This window comes from Sebastes umbrosus, chromosome 16 (genome assembly GCF_015220745.1).
Source record: "Sebastes umbrosus isolate fSebUmb1 chromosome 16, fSebUmb1.pri, whole genome shotgun sequence".
NCBI lineage: Eukaryota > Metazoa > Chordata > Actinopteri > Perciformes > Sebastidae > Sebastes > Sebastes umbrosus.
In genome coordinates, this window is record NC_051284.1 from 28157151 (window position 1) to 28180021 (window position 22871).

Genomic DNA, 22871 nt, shown 5'->3' on the forward strand with positions numbered 1-22871 from the left:
TTGGCTTTTACAACAGCTAAACGGATACTACTGAGACAATGGAAGAAAAAGCACCCATCCCCTTATGATGAATGGGCTACAACAATGGCTCAACTGGCTGCTGATGAGAGGGTGACATACAGTGCTCTCTATTGAACAAGCTTGACCGATATAGGCCTACAGTATGCCTGTATGTGACCCTTTCACTGCTTGGCTATCTGTAACTGTAACTTAGAGGTCATTTTAGTAATCCACTGTATAGGGCTGTCGCTATAAATGCAATATTACAATACCACTCTATTCACAAGCCAACCAACGGACAGGACACAGAGGTACATGATTTTTTTTCAGGTTACCTGTTTCATGTACTACTGTCAGGATATAACGACCGTTTTATAAAAATATTTTTTTTAATCATATTTGCTCCAATCTCACCTACTTCAGCTTTAACAATAAACAAGTATTTAATTAGTTTTAAAACCGTCATCTTTATCATTTAAAAAGAAACACTATATCTTCCAATAGTCTAACAATAAAGCTTATTTATATAGCACTAAAATCAGGATAAATGAAGTAATTTGCAAAAAAAGAGGCAATAATACCGCATATTGAGCCAATCATTATCACTGCAGGGGAAATTCCTTCACCGTGACAGCCCTACTAGTGCAAGTAATGGGCTGCTGTTTCTGTTTATTTTGTAAATGTGTATATGGGAGTTTATTTCTGACAGATCTGTTAAGTGAAGTGATCCATGACTGTCTTGTTTAAATTTGTAATAAAATGTTCATTATTAATAAAAAAAGATAAGCATCTGTGTGCATATATGCATGTTATGTTGGGGGTTGCTTGGCTCGTGCCGTGGTCTAAAAAGGTTTGGGAACCAATGCTCTACACCCTGCTGAAGCATCTCTTCTCAGGCTCCTCGGGGGATTGAAGGCTGTCTTATTAGGACATGTGTGGGCACATGTGATTCAGGCCTTGATTCCTGATCTCTACCTCCCTCCTAATAATCCTGACTCATGCCTGCCTCAGCTGCTACAACAGCCACCAGTTTTATTTAAGGAAACTTACTCGGCTAAAGCAATTTGCATGCATCCGAGCAGCAGCTTTAAAGGAAAGGGGAGGGTGGCTGTTTGTCATTTTGGGCGAGGATCAAAAGAAGAGAACGTGCGAGTGATGAAAACAGGAGGGAAAAAAAAGGCAGTTTAATCACATTCTTGCGCGTGTTTTTGGGGGAGTAGAGCCATATTATTCAGCTAGAGAACGTTAACATGCAAACTCCATCGATCAGACGGCAGGAGGTCAGTGACAGCCCATAAATTATGGCTACTGATCATATTTGGGATGTCCAAAATAAATAAAAAAACTTCTGACAATGTGCTGACAGTGATGTAATACGACACTGCGACCCTGTGGCAGATGCTGCCGGGTCGGGTGGGGTCTGCGGGGGCCAAGGTCATTTTCATTTGATGGCAAACAGCTGAGTTATCCAATCATGCACTACTACGACTGGTATCTCCCATCTCTGCCTTGTCCTATCAAAGCAGGCTGGAAGACCAGTGGTCACCATGGTAACAGTGCCGAATCCGTGGCTACACCTTGAAAGAGTGAGACTCTCGTCGTAACTTTCAAGTGTGAGGATAACAACTCCCGGCACAGCAAGCAGAAGTGTTTTATCAAGTTCTCCTGAGTCATGACAAAAAAATCATTCACAAGCATGTGTGTGTTAGTAATGATGATATACCTGGATACATATTCGCTGGAACGGGTCTCCATAGCAACCGGCTCTTTGCATTCCACAACCTCAAGGTCAAACTTGCAGTCTGTCTGGCACTGTGTCTCCGACTCTTTCCGTTGCTTTGAGAGACAGAAGAGGACAGCAAAGACAAATAGAAATGTAAGAAACAAGGTTAACTTCTGTGGCATGCTGCTCTCTCAGCCACATTCCTACAAAAAGCAATGCACTTGTGTAAAAGGAAGATGTTCACAGAAGAATCACCTATTTATATCTTGCTTTAAAATGCAGGGTTGAGTGTAACATTAGTATGACGGCATACCAGGGTAGGTAAAAAATACTAATTATATGAGCCGGGAGAGGGGGGAAGTATTCCAAGAATTTCCAAGATTAAAGTTGTAAATTTACAAGAAAAAAATTGGATATTCTCTGACAGAGTAGTAAATTTACGAGATAAAACTCACACATTTATGAGAAAAAAAACTTGAGTATTCTCTTTGATTATAAAGTTATAAATTTACGAGAAAAAAAACAAATATTCTCTTTGATTATAAAGTCAAAAATTTACAAGAAAAAAATGTTGATATTCTCTGAGATTAAAGTAGTAAATTAACGAGATAGAACTCACAAATTTACAAGAAAAAACACTTGAATATTCTGAGATTATAAAGTTATACATTTTAAAGAAAAAAACATGAATATTCTCTGAGATTAAAGTAGTACATTTCTGGAAAAAAAAAATCAGAAACTTGAATATTCTGAGATTATAAAATTATACATTTCTGAGAATTTTTTAGATATTCTCTGAGATTATAAAGTTATATATTTCTGAGAAAAATACTTGGATATTCTCTGAGATTAAAGTAGTAAATTAACGAGAAAAAAATCTTGAATATTCTGAGATTAAAGTAGAAAATGTCTGAGAAAAAAAATCTGAAATTCTCTGGGATTTAAATAACAAATGTACAAGGAAAAAAATCTGAAAGATTTTGTGTTTTTGTCTGAGTTTTTTTCTCATAAAATATGACAATTAAGTTTGTCCAGTGATATTTTGAGGAAATATTTTCTGGTCCATCCATACCGAATCACAACCATAATCATGCTGAATCATCTGATATGTGGAAGCTGTTTTTGTTTTATTGTACAGTGATTTCAGAAGTTGCATGCAGTGTCTAACATTAACATTATATGACAGGAATAACCCCCAGCAGTCACTGTCAGTATGGTATTCCTGCTGCGGGCTGTGTCTGTGGTCTTACCCTCACATAGGCCACCGGGGCGGGGGGGTGGAAGAATTTGCGGACGATGTAGGTGGTGGCGGCAATGCAGAAGACGATGGTGCCGAGGATCTCCTTCCACCAGGGCAGCAACAGCACAGGGTCCTTTCTCCTGCGAATCTCGCCCCCCGCCCCATTTCCCTTTATCAGGCTCACGGCACTGTTGCGTTTCTCCCGGTAACGCTTGCTGTACGGGAAGTAGTAGCCGTTGTCTGTGGAGAGGAAAAGCAGAAATCAGTCAGTTAGATTTATGCAGCATGTCTATGTTTATAAGACTTTACTGTGATCTTTTATAGCTTTATGTCCAGTATCAGGCTCTTACCATATGGATACTGAAGGATGGACAGGGCCCCGTTGCTGTATTCATCATGGGAGAACTTGTCGTTATTCAGACACTTGTCAAATTCATCGGAGCCGACCAGGGCTGGTGTCCGAGATGGGGAATCTGTGTCAAGGACAAGATGAAGAAGTTCTTTGATCTCGGCAGAAAGAGGGATCAAAAGAGTCGGAATAACTATCCCAACATAGTCCTACATTAATGGGAATGAAAACAAAGCTCTGAGCAACAGAGAACAAGACCAAAAGGCTGCTAATTAATTCAAAATATTTCTTGAAAACAAGATACAGTATCACTTTGTGTTGAAAGCAATGCTAATGAAGCCAGTGTTTGGTGATTAGACACAGCACCTAATGACTAAGGAGGTGTGGACTTACGGACAAGAGGCTTCCACTTGACTGTGGGGTATGGAATTATGTCCTTGATCGGTCCGATAGCTTTGGTTGGGAACTTTTCGCTGATCGTCACGGAGGACTGGAGGTAGAGCTGTCCCTGGTACATCCCTGATAAACCAAGTGCAAAGGAGTTATACGTCTACTAGATTCACTGGTACCTCAACTTTAGAGGGTTTGTGCTGAAAAAGAGTCACAGAAATTGCACATAATTCAACTAAACATTAGGAATGAGCGCAAGCAAGCAGTGTATGAATTTACCAAGGTAAACACTGGACTCTTCAGCAGCTCTGGCCTTCCTCGAATTGTCGTCGTCATCCTCCTCATCAGTTTCCGACTGGTTGCTGTAGGCGTTGTCGTCAAACAGGGCGATCGGTGTGACTTTACCGCCGCCCACCAGCCAGGCCGAAGCGATGGGTGTGCAGAACTACACAACACAACAGGTGATACAGAATGAGCTGATATACTTCAGGGTCATGATCTAAACTTAGTTCAAGTAATTAAAACCACTGCAGACATGCTCGGTCAGTGCTACTAAATTACTGAGCAAGATGTTTTTTTTGGGAGTTTCTAACATCTCACCTGACGTTCCCAGACCAGCTGTCCCTCCGGCTTGGTACTGAAGGCCATGACCTTCCAATCAGGAACAGACACTTTGATGACGAGGTCCAGATTGTGGTTCTGCTGGTTCTCCGTGTGCCCTCTCTCTTTTGGTTCATCTGTAATGATCCGCTGACTCTCCCTCCAGGCGTCGCCGTTCGCACCTTCTCCCTCCAGGAAGTTCATTGCCGACTGCGTCTCAGGAAGGAGCTTCAGCTCAAAGTTTCCAACACTGAAGTTCCACCTAGTTTCAAGAGAGATAAAACACAACTGAAAAAGCTTTGTAACTGATTATCACAACCAGGGGTCAACTTAAAGATATATAAATGATAATTATTGATTATTTTGTTCAGATATCAAATTAGTATGAAACATAACAAAGTAGATCAAATCTATTCAATTAAAATCATCTGGTCAGTGCGGGAAAGCCAGCAGGTCAAAAGAAGACATGCTAATGTGAACTCCTAGTGGCTGAAAGGTTAACGGACTTTATTTAAAACCACTGACGGAAAGTCAATCGAGTGCCTGTGACCCTTCCTGGAATACCACACCGGCTACAGTAGCTGCTTCATGACTCAAATTGACTGACAGACAATGACAGGTTGATTGACCGATTAAATAAAACTCACTTCTCCATTCCTGATCGGGGCCTGATGGCTCGCACAGTCTTCTGGGTCCTCTGCAGCAGGAGCACGTCTTCGGCCTCCATGTCCTCATCTCCCCAGCGGCTGCAGCCCACCGCAGAGCAGATGTACCGAAGCTGAGGCAAACAACAGAGAGGGTTATTATACTGTGCTGGTGTTGGGTTGGCCTCCTTCAAAAACATACAACAATTACTCTCTCTGTAAGAGAGAGGAAAAATATCATTTAATTCTTTAAAATGCAGAAACATACTACAGGCTTTAACTGAGGTCATTTCACTGACCTTGCCAGTGTAGGCCCCCAGGCCATAGGTAGTAAGAGATTTGCCCCCAACCAGGACCGTGTCCTCCCCCATCCGGTAAGACGAATCCAGCAGGGACTCCACACTGAAAGGCACTGCCTCCATACTCTCCCTGTCCCGGTTCCACTGGAACAAGGCACCGTCCAGTGAAGGGATGACCATCCTATTGCCAAACACCTGCAGGAACAAACAGGTTGGTTTAAAAGTGTTGATTGCTGACATGTCAAAAATAAGTTGATGTTAATGAGTTGGAATAGCACATATTCCAACAAAAGAAAGGGTTGGCATTCAACACAAAACGCCTTAAAGTTCTTGTCTAAGATTCTGTTAGATGTTTTTGTCTCGGTTATTCCATAACATAAGTATTCTGGCAGTTCCAGCATATGTTGAGCCTCTTTCACACATAGTTCCCGGTAAATTACTGGGATAACCTTTCACGCCCCTCTAGTGATCTCACTATTCACACATGCACTACATTCAGGAGCGTTTCCGCCCTGCAGCTTTTCACACCTGCCATGGCAATGCTGCAATAGATGGGGCAAGGGACATTCTAAGAGATGGCGGTAATGCAACCCTTATGGATGCCAACCGCCATAAAACTCAACAGAAGAAAGATGAAGGAAGATGAAGGAAAAGGTCGGATGTAAGTGTACGTGACGGAAGACGCCCCTTATTATTTTCAGGAACATGGCAGACGAGGAGCTGTTTCAATGATACAAATACAAATTCTGATTCAAATATGTCATCAGCGGAGTCTTGTGATTGGTTCGCCTGCTCTGCATAAAAGTGTCTTTCATCAGACAGATGTAAGACTTTACATGCTTGTCCCTGCAAAGTTACTGCTTTCATTCACAACACAGCTGTACTAGCATTATTCCTCAAATTTTACTAGGTCTTGAGAAGGGAAATTGGCAGTACAGATTTCCCTGAATATCTATCCTGGCTACCATTCACACATGACCCCATGCAGGAAATGTTCCTGAACATTTCAGGGATAGACTGCATGTGTGAAATGTCTATTAGTGTTTCCCAAAGTCCAAGATGAGATGACGTCCTCAAAGATATTCAGTTTACTGTAATAGAGGAGCAAAGTTTTTTCTTAAAAAAATTACTCAAACTGATTAATCGATGAATTAAATAGTTGTCAACTAATTGACTGGACTCCCGCTACTAAAGTTTTCTGAACAAGCTCCCGATACACACAGAACCGTATGTGAGGTACTGCTGCTATTGCTGCAGAAAGTACATTATTCATTATTTTACACTCTGCTTCAGTGTCACTAAAACAACTGCTGACTGTCCTTGGCAAAATAATTGATTCCGACTTTACAACTTCTGTCTGATGCAATGGCTTTTAACACGAATCAAACCTCCAGGAATATCTTTTACAGTTTGAAATGTCGTTTTCAGCTCAGACAGACAATCGTTCAAACACAAAAACCACTTGCCCACACAGACAACACTGGCCGACACACATCCTCCCACACAGCAGCAGTTTTAGCCCCCGCACACTTGGACTCAATCCACACAGGCTTGGTGGGACCATTACACAACTAAGAGCCTAAGTAATTAACCTGGATCTTTATAAAAGTGATGTGTGAGTGTGTTCCTGTGTGTGTGTGCTACTAGGTGTTCACTGTAGGGGGGCAGAAAGGATGACATCATTGCAAAAAATCTGAGCCTAATCCTGATTTAACCTCCACAGCTTTAGCTCGTGTCTGGATAATTGTTTTCTTCAAGCACTTCAGTTAAATATTATGCAAAGACTGTCATCAAAAATCAGTTTATTTGCATGCCCAAGTTGTGACTCATTTTTTTCAACAAACTGTTCAGTGACATAACAGCAGTGTTTGGACCAATTAGTGATTCCAAAAGCGATAGAAAACATCAGGTGCTGCTGGTGTCGAACCGTTGACCTGTCACATCGCCTTGTTATGAACGTCCTATCAGACTCTATAAAAAGTAGTTTCCTTTGTGGTTGATTTAAAAAGTGCCAGGGGGGAGAAATGTGTGACAGGATGATTTACTAGAGAGCGAGAGCCAGGAGCAGAGGTGATGTCATCTTTTCAGAGGGAGGGGGGGTGGTGGTGGTGGTTTGGAGACAAGATGAGGATAAATTTAGCAAGTGAAAGGAGGAGGGGTTAACAGTCTGACCATCACATCACCATCACCATCACACCCTGCTGATATGGCTGAGGGGGAGTAAAAGAGGGGAACTTCTCAGAGCTGTGGATGAGTCATCCTGCTCCTGATGCCTTAATCCATGTGTCTGATCCAGCAAAGTGCTCCAACACCAGTTACCCCGGATCGCGTCTGTCAGCCGCTCGTCTAACCGTCTCCATCCATGTCCACGCACATACATACGCTCACGGTTCCATTCCACTGAGTTCTGCACTGACCCATCTATCATGTTGCCCTACAAAACTCTAAATCAGCGAACAGTGAGACTGAGGAAAAATAAACTGAAGTTTATCAGACAACTAAACACCTATAGATCTTTCCATTAAACAATGGATGATTAGTACATACACACGTCAGCACTAGACTCTCTTTTTGCTGCTCCTATCTATACTGTTTGTCCTGCTTGTCTGCAATGTTGTTTTATATGTATAAATATTAATACTGTTTCTACTGCTTTTAACGACTGTGTGTCCTTTTTTTGCTTGTCCAACTTTTAAACTGCATGTCGTGTCTTTATGTTTTTGTTCTGGTGCACTTTAAGATACCTTCTGTAACATCTTGGCCATTGACAACAGATGAAAAATAGCCTATCGGCTAATTCTGGCATTTTTTATACCGTGTGTATTTATTAATTTGAACAGTCCCTTCACAAATAAACTTAACTAAACTAAATTAAAGTTGTCCAACGTTACGTAGATGTAAGATAATCTGATTGGTGCCCAGTTCTTGCTTCTATTCATATTGTTTTATTTATTAGCGGTTATCAAATAACAACAAAGACTAAAGTTAATTGTCATGTTTAATCTTCATTTAAGTAAATTAATCAGAATAAGGACGCTGAAACTTGAAGTGCCTTTGAAAAATGACCCCATCTTATCCATATTGCTCTCAAACTTGCTGAGCAATACATTTTCCTCTAAGGGCACCCAGCTAAACTCCTGTTTCCAGGATAATTGAAATGCTCGCTTGCGCTTCAGCTCCTGAACTTAGTCTGTAAGCAAGATGACTCACTCCATAGCTACTTCCATCATCAGTTAAGGAAAAAAACAGTGTGTTTAATCATTTTTTTTGGCAAGTGAGTTGCTAGATTTACTAGCCTGGGCAAGCGGGCATTTCTTATTATTGAGCCCTGATTACCCTGATTGTTACCATCACACCGGCTCTTTAAAACCTGGCAGGGATGTCTGGTAAATTATCAACCATTTTTCTGTTGTAACAAAGTTAACAGGGCATTGAAAACCATAATATCTCAGCACAGTGTAGTTAGAATGAGTCCGTAGATGTTTGTGTCATTTGGGATGATTCACTTTGACATATTTTGACAGCTCTTGAATCAAAAAGCAGTCTGTCTGTGTCATCTAAGAAGGCTCTAAAGTTTAGTGAGTAAAAATGACAACATGACACTGAGATGACTTCATACAGCTGAAGGACTTTGTCAAAGAAGAAAAAAATTGGGAGTGCTGCACCGGGGTCAGGATACTCGGTGTTGGTAATGTTGAAGTAAAAATAACAGGTGCTCTTCAAGGATGGGGCAAGAAGTCAAATAACAATAAAAAAAATCAGTGTCTGTCCAGCTTGCTTTGAAAGGAAGTCCTTGGTAAAGGATGGCAGTCTGGAAAACATCCGAGGCACTCTGATTGTGAATTAAAAATCCTTTACTGAGACGTGGATAACACCAACGCGTCTTCATGTGTCAATGTTTTCCAAACTGCCGTCCTAGACCAAGGACTTCCTTTCAAAGTAAGCTGGACTGTCACTGGTTTTTATTGTTATCTGACTTTGCCAAAGAGTTGACTTTTTATGGCCAGTGGAAGTTCCCGAATATGAACAAATGATCAACATGGAAAGAAATCCAGACTGTTACTTTTACACTCAACTCCACATATTCATTAGTCTGATATTTTTTATTTATTTTGACTTTATGTTCCCCATCCACACTGCAGAAATATAGATCTAATGCTAACCTCTTTGTTGGAATCCACCTCGCAATGTTACAAATTTTATGACTTTTGTCATCAGACATGCAGAATATTATCTCTGTTATTACTTTCCCACTAGACCCTGATATGTCTGTTGGGTACATTTGCTCATTTTAATCTTAGAGTACTCATTCCACGAAGCCTACAGAAACCCTGCGAGCTATTGCTAAGACAATGTATTTCATTAAAATGGAAATCTGTTAGTTATTCAAAATTTGTAGCTGCATAACATTACAGAAAGAAAATGATGTATTTTTATCAACCCTTTCTTGATTATATGAAGAAAAAATAAATCATCAAAGCAAATTAAAGGTATCCTTTGATGAGCTGTGTATGCAATTATGATCAACGGCCCACCCCTACTGTGTGTTTTTATGTCTTTATCTCATCTGTCTGTAGAAAATAGTCTTTGTTTACCCTGGTCTTTGTTGTTTTTTAAAGGGTCTTGTGTTAGATTTCATATTTTCAAATCAAAAACAAAACAGAAAAGGGCTTAGATTTTCTAATTTTTACTTCTAGAGAATAACAAAATTAAAAATTCAATAGAGCCTTTCACTTAAAAAAATGTTTTAAATGATTAGAATACTGTCTGTTCAGCACAAATTCCTTCTCCATGTGTCTCTTCTGCTATGAATTTCCAATGCCCATTAATTTTTTAGGAGCTAAAACTCAGACTCATTCATGTCTTACTCGCTTTTCTTTTTTTTGAATGTGAGGCTACACAAACAAAAAGATCCACTATCAGTCTGAGACCAGAGCCATTCATGTCTTCACTGTGTAAGGTCAGATTCTAGTTTAACATGTGTGTTCTTGCACTTTGTAGCATTGATACTATATGTGCACTACATTATGATAGTTATTAGTTCATCTAGCGATATAAAATCATAGAGCTGGAACTATTAGTCAATTAATCAGTTAGGTAATAGAAAAAATAATTGACAACAATTTTGATAATAGATTTATCATTTCAGTATTTCTATTAGGGCTGCACAATTAATCGAATATTAATCGTGATCATAATTTTGGCCTCCCACAATTAAATGAACATGATCGACTGCGATATTGTCGTTTAAAATGTGTGCTCCGCTCACAAAACGAAAACGCACTGAATTCAGGTGAAGAAGAACCTTATTTCAAGTCTTATTTTGATGCAACAATTTGCTAATTAGCAGGAATGTAGTAACACAACATGAAGGTTAAGTGCTCTGAAGATTTTTATTTTGGGTAAAAAGTTATGGTACAATTTTGTTTTGCTTCAAGGAGATGCACCGTGAATAACGATTTATTTTGATGCAAAGATTTGTACAGGAATGTAGCACAACATGGAAGTGAAAGCAGTGCTGTGAAGCAGTGCAATACAAATATTTTGTCAATAAAATCAATGAATAATCGTGATAGATAATCTTGAGCTCAATATTCATCAAAATAATAATAAATAAATATATTTTTTGAATGGAGGCATTCATCCAAAATGAGCTGGAGCACTTGATGATTATTTGATATTACTGTAATCATGTCATTGTATTCCACCCTTGGGGGAATGTGGGGGTGTAGGTTCAGAGGGAGTGGGGTGTGTATGTGTGTGTGTTTGTGTGTGTGTTTGTGTGTGTGTGTTGCTGCCGACGCTCCAACGATCCTGTCAAACAGTGTCAGCTCTCACCCGCCGCAAATGTGCCACTGTTGGCCCACAAGGCTACTGCTCCACTTAAAGGCGGCAGACAGTGGGAGAGAGAGAGAGAGACACCAAGTAACGCTGGAGGTTATAGCAGAACAAAATTAAAAAAAAAAAACACTATCAAAATCAGAATGGCCGGAAGAAAGATCGACTTTCTGCCAAAAATATCGCCCATCTGGCCCTTTTTTAATTTCCTTCACCACGCCGGAAGAATTATTGCTTGTCACATTAGTCACAGCGCTGCTATCAATCGTTAGTCATTGTGTAGTAGTGATCAATGAAATTCTCTCATTCATTTATACTGCATGCCGGCAGAGGCGTGTGTGAGTGTGTGTGTGTCAGAGTGTCCGTATTGTCTGTTATGTGATGACATCATCTCTGGACTGAGGCATTACCTCACCTCCCCTAATCACCCCCTCCCCCCCCCCGGTCTTCATCCCTTTAACCCCCCAGCACCACCACCACCACCAGCAGCATGACTCACTCCACGTTGGCACCGACTCCCTCCATGTAACCCCCCCACTCCACCCCACCATCTAACACCCCAGAGCGACTCCTGGCTTTTTGAAGTGATGGCTTCTTTTTTTCTGCAGACAATGCTGTTTGTGGCTCCGCTGTCCCTCATTTCACAACAAAAAAAAAACACGCCACACAAATACACACTCGGCGGGATGCAGCAGGTGACTGGCTGCTTCCTCCCCGGCGTGTTGAGGCCAGCCAATGGCACGGCAGCAGACCCCCCCTAGCCTCTAATCACCGAGCAGACTGGTGTCTCAGGGACCCGGCATGCACCAATGAAACCGTTGCTAAGCGCTGAGGAGGCGTGGGGGGGGTTAGTGGCAGCCCCCCCCTCCGCCAACACACACAGCAGACATGCATCCCAGGTTACGGAGGGCATAGAGGGTAAAGCTAGATTTAAACTTACATAAAGTACATGAGCATAAAAAAGACAAACTCAAGCGAACTCTCTGGGGACCATAACAAATGACGTCACAGCGAGTCATCGGGTTCAGAGCTGACAGGCATCTGTCCTCGTTCCGCTCTGTCAGCCAAATGAAAGCCAACAGGTGAAAACACACAGAGGGAGTCCAACACACACACACTCAGACCCACAGTCAGCATCCTCTGTCACAACATGAGCACACTGGAGGATGACAGGAGGACATGTGTGTCTGTCTATGAATGTATTGACACTCCGGTGAAGTCTCACACACTGAGCACAGATGTAAAGGAAAGGAAAACAATGCAGTGTCCTCAGAGAGACTCTGAAGCAGCTGTGGAAAGCAGTCACATAGAAATACTTTATTTTGTTCTACTATTTTTTTCTCTGACTCTGACTTTTACTTGCTATATTTTCTAGGGAGTAACTATTTGCTACAAAATAAACTAAAACGACATTTAAATTAGCAAAATAATAACTGTTGGACCAAATTTTAAATAGTAAATGTCTCCCAAAAAAATAATTTTAATTAAAAATTTACATTTGCTTTGTTTTGAATAAAGGACTTTAACCTTTGATACAGTATAGTACAGTTTTTGTTATTAAGAAGAGTACTTATAACAAATACTTAAAGACTTGGTTCATTGGTATCATTGGAAGGCCTGTCACAATAATTACTATATCGACTTGTAGCATCGTCTGATCGACACTCGGTAGGTCCACAAGAAGCAATGAGATTGACTCCAATTAAAACAAACATTGTTTTGGTAGTGAGGTTTTATTTTATTTATGTTTTATTTATTTAGGATATTTTAATATTTTCTTTGAAATTTTTCATATTTAAAGTTCATTGCCCTTTCAAAGGAGATACTTGCATTATTATGCTATTATATTATAATTATATCAGTGCCATAAAATGGTCTTAAAATGACAATAATATTGTGTATCGCAATTATTTCTGGGAGAATATATTGTCCAACAAAAGTAGTTATTGTGACAGGCCTAATAATGAGTGACTTTCACTTTTAATTGAGTCATTGGCCAGAAAGGTATCTTTGTTTTTACTGAATTGTATGACTTTCTACTGCCTGTTGTTATAAGGCAAATCTATATCTAAGCAGCTACTTCTGTTTTGTCACAATCAATTCTTATAAAGATTGTTAAGATGAGGGGGGAAAAGAGAGTCAAACTAACAGTAGGAGAAACAAACTGACATTGGGGAAATAAAACACACTTTCAACCAAGAAAAACAGCGTAGTTTTTGCCTCAACAAAAAATATGAAAGTAATTCATAAGCAAGTTGAAGACATCACACCATAGATAATCATGTTATCATTCCACTGACAGCATGAAAATATGCAGTTCCCATATAACAAGTGTGATATCTTTTAATTCGGTATAGCGGAGTGCGACTTTATATATTCAAGGTCAAATTTACATTCTGATACTCTATACTGCGCTCACACAGTCTCTAAACTTTGAGTGCTTTGAGGAACCTTTAGGGGTTCTCCACAGAATAACCTCAGAGGACCCTAAGAAGAAAAAGGGTTCATGAATTCTTATTTTTGAAATCTCACACACAGCCGTTCTCAACCATGTGCCATAATGAAGCAACCCCACACTACAGCGGCAGCTGATTTCAGTGATTAGTTCCCTCCTTCTAATTGTAGGTTTGCTAATCAGTGAACTTCGCCGCTGTGGTGTTTAGCTGGGATGAAAACATGCAGACTTTTCAGGCTGAATGGCACATACTTGAGAACCAATTCACCCACTGATATGGGAGGCTATTACACACTTGAATGAAATTATTCTATAGCGAGTAACCCTGAAGTTGCTATATTTGGAAAGCTGAAGATCAGCTGAAACAGCTTCTTTTCATTTTATACACATGTTCATACATTACTTTTTTTTCTAATTTGTACTTCCCAGATGTAACCTATCAATCAAACAGTACTATTGGCTGGCTTTGTATCAGTGTTACCCACCACAGATTTATTCCAAACAATCAATCTACATCCATGGGAAACAAAAAGAGCAACCCCAACCTAATAGAGCCAGGCTATTTTTCAGGAAGAAGCCCACCTGTCAAAAGATGTTAAACTTCATGAACTGGTTCTTGCTTTGTTATTGTTATACCAGACTAATAAAGCAGCAAAGTATTTATATGACAGGGCCAGAGAGTTCATTATACACAAACACGCCTCACCAGCAGACCAACATTACACTGATCTCAGCAGCCACCCAGACCCTTGTTAGTATCAGAGGCTTTTTCCCCGAGGCAAAACTCTCACACAGAGCGAGTCCACATCAAAGTAAACCACGAGCATGTCTCTAGTATGTATCTCGGAGAGCGGTGCTCTGGGCTACATTTCACTTTCAGCACGTCGGTGTGGGCGGTTTAAGCTTCTGTATACATGTACAGACGAGGGTCTTGCTGTGCTTGTATGTGTAAACCACTACAGTCAACAAAGAGGCTAATCCCCCTGGCAAAACAACTACTCTCAGATTTTATGTGGGGGTGTGTACAGTATGTCTGGTGTGTATGTGTGTGTACATGAAATGAATGTAAGCAACAGCAACCCTTGGTTGACTGTTCAAAGTGCACAGAGTTCAATTATTGGTCTCACTGTCAACAGAAAGAACGCCAGGAGGGACAGAGTTTGCTCTGAGACTGCATCCTTAACCTCACACTGGCATGTCAAGACTGTGGAAACTGACTTTTTCATCTCCTGGTAGATCTTCATCAGCTGAACAGCGTCCGTTTAACCTCTTTAAAACGGATAGTTCAGATTTTTTGAAGTGGGGTTGTATGAGATACTTATCCATAGTCAGTGTATTGCCTACAGTTAACGGTTGGCATGCCCCCGGCTTGGAGAAGCAGACAGGAGTTACTGCAAAACATATTGTAGACTAGGGCTGCGCGATATGGCCAAAATCTTCTATCATATTATAGGTAATTTCATATCTCAATAAAGATATATATATATATATATATCACGATATAGAATGTTTTCTGGTAATTCAATAAATAAATAGTCTATATAAAATAACCACATGGTAAAGATGGTGTGGATTAAATACCTGATAAATGAAAAATATTTTCTCATTTTAAAAACTTAAGTGCAAAATGAAAATAACAGTTTTATTATATAGATATATATCGTCATATTGCCCAGCCCTATTTTAGACAAAAAAAAAACAAATCTATATCAGTTTAAGTGTACACTATATTTAGAATATTTTCACTGCTTTAACTTGCCGTGAGACAGCCGTTTCCAACGGGGAACTGAAGTTGTTATATCCACCTACAGTATGCTCTTGCCAAAGCCACCAGACTCCATTGAAAACGTACACTAATTATGGATAAGTACCTCATACAACCCCCCTTCAAAACATCTGAACTATCCCTTTAAGGGGCTGTGGTTGACTCTACGTTTTACGCCTCATTTAAATAGAAGTGGATGGTATCCTTTATAGTACTAGTCTACCAATGTGGTTAATGTAAATTATTATACATGGACTTAATTTGTTATGGTGGGAAAAAGGCAGTAAATCTAGATTTGTATTGCATTAACATTCATTAACATAATGGAAAGGTTGGTCTACCTCAGGTTTGCTGAGGCTGGACGACACCAGGCACCCTGAGCCGACATCTAGGTCCCACTGCTTCCTGCCCTGGTTGTGAGGATCCAGAGCAGAGATCCGCCCATCCAGTGTGCTGATGATCACAAGAGACCTGAGGACAGAACACAAAGACTTCAGCACACTCTTCACATAAGGATGTGTAGACACGTATTGCAGCTTTACATCCTGGCACGGATAAACTCTTCTCAGCCCTGGGCACCAGTGTTGACAAGACCGCCTTGCACTTGTCAAGGTAGCAGTGTGTCACTGCAAGCTGGTTTATTTACATCTAAAAAAAATGACACCGGTGTTGTTCTTCTCATCTTCTCAGTGGGGGTTTACATTTACAATCAAAGACAAGAAGACACTAAAGGGCAACGAATTGTTAAGTGGTGGTGCAGATGTTGTCTTTCCCTCTCTAGTCCTCAACCTTGTTTAGCAAACAGGGTGACCTTCAACTGCAGCCAACAGCACACCTGTGCCATGACAAACCCCATCCTGTCAGCCAGTTTGGCTGGCATGTTGATTAAAGATGGGACCAGACCTGAGGATTATCAAACCTGACCAGACAGCCCACACATAGCAACTTATTTCCATAAAACATACAGTGAGATTCTCAGTGGTTAGTGAACTGAAGCAGAAAAATATGCCTTGTTCATTTACATTGCAATTTACACAGCAAAGGCAAACCAAATGAAAACATTAAATGTGGCTGAAATGCTGGATGAAAGAGCTGCACGTGAGTGAACTTTTTAAATAAAAATGGATGGATGAACTAGATTAATAAACCATACTCAATCACTCACAGCACATCCTATTTTCAACATTTTTTAAAATTAACTGTAGGGCTGTAAATTTAATCCCATGATTATCCATAGTTAATCGAGATTAATCACAAATTAATCTTCTGTTCAAAATGTACCTTTAAAAGGGAGATTTGTCAAGTATTTAATCTTATCAACATGGAAGTGGGCAAATATGCTTGTTTCATGCAAATGTGTGTTTATATTTATTATTGGAAATCAATTACCAACTCAAAACAATGACAAATATTGTCCAGAAACCCTCACAGGTACTGCATTTAGCATAAAAAGATATGCTCAAGTCATAACACGCTAAACTGCAGCCCAACAGGCAACAACATTTGTCAGTGTGTCAGTGTGCTGACTTGACTATGACTTGCCCCAAACTGCATGTGAATATCATAAAGTGGGCATGTCTGTAAAGGGGAGACTCACCAATTTTCATTCACATATCTTGAGGTCAGAGGTCGAAGGACCCCTTTGAAAATGGACATGACAGTTAGTCTTCGCCAAAATTTAGCAGAAGTTTGGAGCTTTATTTAACCTCCTTTGCGACAAGCTAGTATGACATGGTTGGTACTGATCGATTCAATAGGTTTTTCTAGCTTCATATGATCGAATCTTTACTCTACCTTTAAAACTGAGCCTGCTACAACCTCCGAAAGATTGATTGTGTTAATGCATTAAAGAAATTAGTGGCGTTAAAACAATTTGCGTTAACGCGGTATTATCGAGTTAACTTTGACAGCCCTATTTAACTGTCGGAGTCTAAAATTGATGCAGTCCCACAGAGCAAGCACATTTAAACCCCCTGGGACTGAATTTAAGATCAGTCTTAATATCAAAATAAAGAAACGAGGCTGGCAGGCAGACATGGTTGATTTCATTTCTACGAGTACTGAAAATGGTTTGCTTCTCTAAAGTCCTCCTTCTATAACAGTGGACTTCATTGTTATTTTCTTTTTTTTAGGAAAGACATAAGAGTTTGTTATAAGAGCACACTGCTGATGCGCTGAAACAGATGGCAACATGGACTGTTAAGAGTACACAGGGGGATTTGACGTGGATACTTTTCTCAGGCTTAAAACTGTTATTGCTGCCATAAAATTAGGCTCATTTACATGTTAAACCTCAAAGAAATGTTTTACGCGTCGACAAAGACCGTCTTTTATTCGACGGATTCGTTCAGTGACATTTCTGATTAGTCTTTCTTCTGGGCTTTCAAACATTGGCAGAAAATTAGTGTTCACAAATATTGGCTCGGCTGCCCACGATGACAGCTCAGAGAAATACTGTTGAGAAAACAACCAAACCTTGTATTATTTCACTTTCACAGATCTTTGAGAGTCTCAGACACAACAGGAATGAAAATGTTTGGCCATCAGAAAAGCATCGAAAAATATTTTCATACAGAATACTGGTATTGCAAAATAAAGTGGACGCATTTTCCACATATTTCATTCAGAGGCATTGTTGGCAGAGACACAGTGAGAAGCTAAAAATAAGGTGCGGGAGGGGGGGGGGAATAAGAAGCAGGGGGTGAAAGTGTTTTCCCTTAGATGATGTATGGGCTATGGATTTCTCACAGCACCAGTGTGCTTTACCTCGGAGGAAAGATTGTTTAAATTATTGTGGTGACAATTAATTCTGCAGCTCTACCAAAACTTGAAGGGCTTTTCTCCATCAGTAGTACAAATTCTCCAAGTGAGTTTTACTCTTCTTTATGTGCCCACACAGCAAGATTTGTTCTCTCTTTCGTCTACTAACTCCAGGCTAAAAACAGTCTAACTGAGTTGAATGAATCGAGACATCCAGCCCCACCCTTCGCCTAACTCTTTAAGGTTCTGCCGCATTGCTTGTCAATCATGTCCTGAGCTCTGGCAGGGGCCACCTCCTGACTATTGATTTGTATCTGTCTAGAGGAGATGCTGTCAACTGGGCTTTTAGCTTTATTTAACACACACACACATGCCGTCTCTGAGCACCTACTGCTTGAAATCCACACAGCTGGGACCCAAGCAGCTTCCCTCTGTTGGCCACTGGGGCATATGGAGTTTTAACTGCCTCCCTCCGGGGCAACTAGACAGCCGTTGCTGAGGGAGGAGAGACAGTGTTACACTTGTTCACTTTCATAGCTCAGACTGGCAAAATTAGGAAATATCATCCATCATCTTTATATACGTTGTCAGCCGAGTGTATCTGCATCCCCTCTGCTATCCGTCACTCACACTGAGCAGGTGAATTGCGACTGACAAGCTATAATCCCTTATTGATCTCACCTATCGAACAGTCATGAAGGGGAAGGAGCATGTTCAAGGATGTTTAAGCCTGAGGAGAACTAAGAAATGGATTGTTTCAGAGAGTGCAAATCAATTTTAGGAAGGTTTCACTTATCTCTCACACATTCACAGGAAGTTACACTTGCTGCTCTGGACCAGCCAGTTCAAATCTGGAAGTTTGTATAAAAATGCAAATAGGATCACTAAACTGTAATGAGCCATGTGTCTTTCAGCCCCATCAAAGCCGAGATTATCTCCCCAAATCTGCTTTTAGCATTACCAGCCTCGCCACTAGCACTGAAGTGTGGAGTACTAAGAAAAACATTGTTTTTCCTCTCAGCCACCAATAAAAACAGAGCGCTAAAGCCCGCTCTCACCCTCTCGATTGGCTGCGAGAACCTGCCAAAAATATTAGGCTGATTGGTTGTTGCTAAGCAGTCGGCTCTCTGAGAGGGTGGAAGCTTTGGCGGCCTTTCGCTGGGCCGGCCCCGCCCCCTCCAAGTCATGCTGCGAATGTAGACGTGAGGGAAGAAGTCACTGAGAGCATCGAGTTCAACATGAGAGATGGAGAGAGGGTGAGCGAGAGATAGAAGAATTTCATTGAGAGAGAGAGAGAGATCAAAGGCTTTTGTGGACTCTTTGTACTCCAGATAAAGGATGAGGAAGAGTAGAGAAGGGGGTCGGGATGAGGGGGGGCACTTAACTCTACAACTTAGGTATCGTGATGGTGATGGAGAAAACGAGCAGTGGAGGAGGGGAAGGGGGAGTAGCTATAAAAATAGTACTAAATCGAACAATAAAAACAACTCAAACAAAACAAACAGCCCTACTGTATCATTTAGAACTTGAGGCAATTTATTTTCCACGTCTGAGCCCCGAGACACCGCCGCTCTGCTCGTCACCAAAGGGATAACATGTAGCCTGTGGGGCTGCTGCTGCCGACTGTGACATATGCGGGCGGCGGAGACACTGAAGAAGACGTTGGACTGGAGAAAGAAGAGCGAGGAAGAGGGAAAGAGCAGCGAGGCTGCCAACAGACTGAGGGTTGTTAGCGTCCTTGCCTGTAATGCTGTCAAAGTGTCATAATAGTGCAGGGTGCTTCTTCAATCACAAAGTGTATGGCGGAGCAGGGAGCCAATTAGCCTCGCTCTCACCAGACTCTCTGCTCCTCAGAGACACTCTCAGCCTCAGTCTGCACACACACCGGCAAAACCGAGCTGCTGGTAAACACACTCCATTGAAAGAAGCAACCAGGATGTTTACACAGGCCAAGTCTCCAAGGAACGGGAGCCGCCGAGCCGGACCAATCGCAACAGCCTGCCACTTCGCGGCGGCGAATGGAAGCACTGTTTTGCTCCTCGCTTAGCCAATGGGTGGGCAGCACTGCAGACTCTGAACCAATAGCGGGCCAATAGCGGGGCAGAGCCGCCTGTAACCATGCAACAGCGAGCAGCCCTGGATGCACGCTGGAGTGTGGAGTTCTGCTGCCGCGCAGCTGCAGCTCAGCCTGCCGCGCAGCCACCGAGAGGCAGAACAAAAATACGAGAGCATGGGGAGCACGTGGGGAGAAAGTTATGGATGCAGCTCTGAGCCGGCCGCACCCAGCACCAACACCAGCTGCACCAGCTGCACCAGCAGGAGGGGAAAAAGAGTCAAGTGCATTCCTTTAAACTGGGCACATTCTTACAGATAAGGTTATAAACAAGTCTTCATTCAGAATCAGAATAAGTCCCGTTTTATCACAAATATGTAAAAAGAAAAACAACACCAGTGTGAACAAGCCAAATACCAAACAAGTTTTATAATCTTTCAGATAAGTGTTTCAATTGTGGTAATCCCATATTTCAATTCATGATATTTAAAGGAACCTGCAGGCAGTTAGCACAACACAGCATGAAACCAGAGCCTGATCTTTTTCTTTGGCAAACAAGAATATGATCCCACGTGCCTAATATAACTGAACAATTACAATGACACTAGATTAAATGTCTAAATTACAAGTTACACATAATCACAGATGACGTACTGTAACACCTGCACTTAAACACTGCTGAATGTGACCTGACGGTTTATATAACTGTTCTCTAAACCTGTGAAATAAACAAGTGATATTTCTTTTTGTAACAGCAGCTGAACTAATGAGGATTTGAATGACAGATCTGCGATGTGCAGTCTGCTTTAAAATCGACCTCACATCCATCAGGGTCACTGCAGCAGACCACCGCTGCAGAGAGCAAAGGGTGTGGTTTTGAAAAAAACTTCCAGCACTAGCATAAAAACACACCATTTAACAGTGTTGCTATCACCCTCTCTCTCTCTCTCTCTCTCTCTCTCTCTCCTCCTGCATAAGTGCACTCCCCGCTCCAACCCGTATCATCTCACACGTGGTAAAATCCAAACTCTATGGCGCCACACTCCTGCCTGCTGATTGGCCAGGCTGCAGCTCTGATCCGAGGATCTGATTCGTTGTTGCTAAGCAGTGAGGAGCCACCGAGAGTGAAAACAAGACAGCGTGGTCCTTCTAACTACCAGCTAACTCCTTGTTTTTATCCTCCCCTCCCTCCCTCCTTCTCTCTGAGTATCCCACCTTTTTGCCTCTGCCCCACCCATACTGCAGTGCTGCAGGATGGGTTCCTGCCGACTTACCAAAATAGCCACACTGACCCAATAAACTCATTCCTCTTGATAACATATTCAAATTGAATATTGTTTAGCAATCACATTTATGAAGAACTGGTTACTATTTCTGTCATGGTTATGAAACAGCCCGCAGACATCTTGTTATATGAGCCACAAGCTGGTCTATAACCCAGACATCAAGAGTTCATCAAGTGCAGAGGAAGTCAGGAAGTCAGTGACACTAAACGTGATCACATCCCAACATCACAAACTGCTGGTAAATTTTTAGCCAACTTCTGCACACTAAACAATAACTTAGAAAATAGAAAATAGTTGAATAAGACAAAGAAATAGCACCAGACGCGAATAAAAACATGGTTACATAAAGAAAAGACAATGAGGATAAAATAGGTTAAAAGAGATTATATAATGTTTGAAGTGAGCTGGAGTTAAACATTCAGACCTCACCGATGTAAAACAACTGCTGCACACCAACGGAGTTTCAAGTACTGAGCTTAAAGTGCTCAATTAAAACTTCCCAGAGGAAGTTCAATCATCTTCATCTTGACCTGTTATTTTGGGGACAGTTTCTATTTATAAAACCCGCAACATCTCCCTGGTTACAAAAAGTGGACTACTGAAACAAAGTAAGAGGGAAAAAAAATAAAACAACAACAAGGAAATGAACTCTCCCCTCCCAAAAAAAAAAATCTTTTCCTCCTCCTCCTTTACCTAACTATAGCCAGACCCATGTGGCCAACTCAAATTCAGAGCACTAGCCCGTCTCTCTGACGCAATTGGCCGACAAGTCGCCCGGCTTGGCGGATTGGCTGTTGCTAAGCAGTAGGCTGGTGGGAGCCAGCCGGCGAGCACGGTGGCCCAGAAGAGCTGTTGCCGCTACATGGCCCTGAGGGGGGTGTAGGGGGGAACGGAGGGCGGGGGGTGTTGGCGGTGGGGGTAGCAGGTTCAAACAAAGCTGCTGTCCTCTCTCCTCTCACCTCCAAGTGCTCCCTATGGTGCTGGAGGCCCCGGTGGAGCGCTCGCTGGCGGAGGCATCAAACTTGGCAGCGCCGTCACATGCACACTTCAAACATGTATGCACATACACACACATGCACTGAGACAGATGTAAACACCAAGTCTCCAGAGCAGAGTTTGTAACGTATAGATGGCGGCGTTAAAAGTGAGGTGACAGCCGACACGACAGCCGCAGCTTTCGTCACAAACTGAAGGCCGGATCAAAGCGAACATCTAGAATATTTATAGATTACAGGATACAGGGGCGGATGAGGGAACGGGGATAAGAAAAAAACAACTGCACCTGACAGAAACTTAAAAAATGTTGACATGTGAGCTGGTTTTCAAGCTGTCCGCGTGAAATGTTTTCAAGAGTCTGCGTTTGAAGTGCTCCACTACAAAATCTAATTTGTTAGAAAATAAAGGAGTTTTACTGGAGGTCTTTAAAACACAAAGAGATCCAGGCTGTGAGAGCTATTATATTGTCAACA

At 41.5% G+C, this 22871-nt stretch overlaps 1 protein-coding gene across 1 annotated transcript in view; it reads right to left on the reverse strand.

Annotated features, from left to right (window-relative positions):
- The window catches only part of eif2ak3 (eukaryotic translation initiation factor 2-alpha kinase 3), a 38546-nt gene that overhangs the window by 9584 nt on the left and 6091 nt on the right, over window positions 1-22871 (reverse strand). The window contains exons 2-10 of the mRNA XM_037746266.1: window positions 15645-15774; window positions 5246-5440; window positions 4950-5080; window positions 4303-4564; window positions 3982-4147; window positions 3706-3831; window positions 3314-3436; window positions 2974-3203; window positions 1724-1836 (exon numbers count right to left, since the gene is read on the reverse strand). Of these exons, the coding sequence (XP_037602194.1) occupies window positions 1724-1836; window positions 2974-3203; window positions 3314-3436; window positions 3706-3831; window positions 3982-4147; window positions 4303-4564; window positions 4950-5080; window positions 5246-5440; window positions 15645-15774 (1476 nt within the window). The remainder of the gene's footprint in view (window positions 1-1723; window positions 1837-2973; window positions 3204-3313; window positions 3437-3705; window positions 3832-3981; window positions 4148-4302; window positions 4565-4949; window positions 5081-5245; window positions 5441-15644; window positions 15775-22871) is intronic.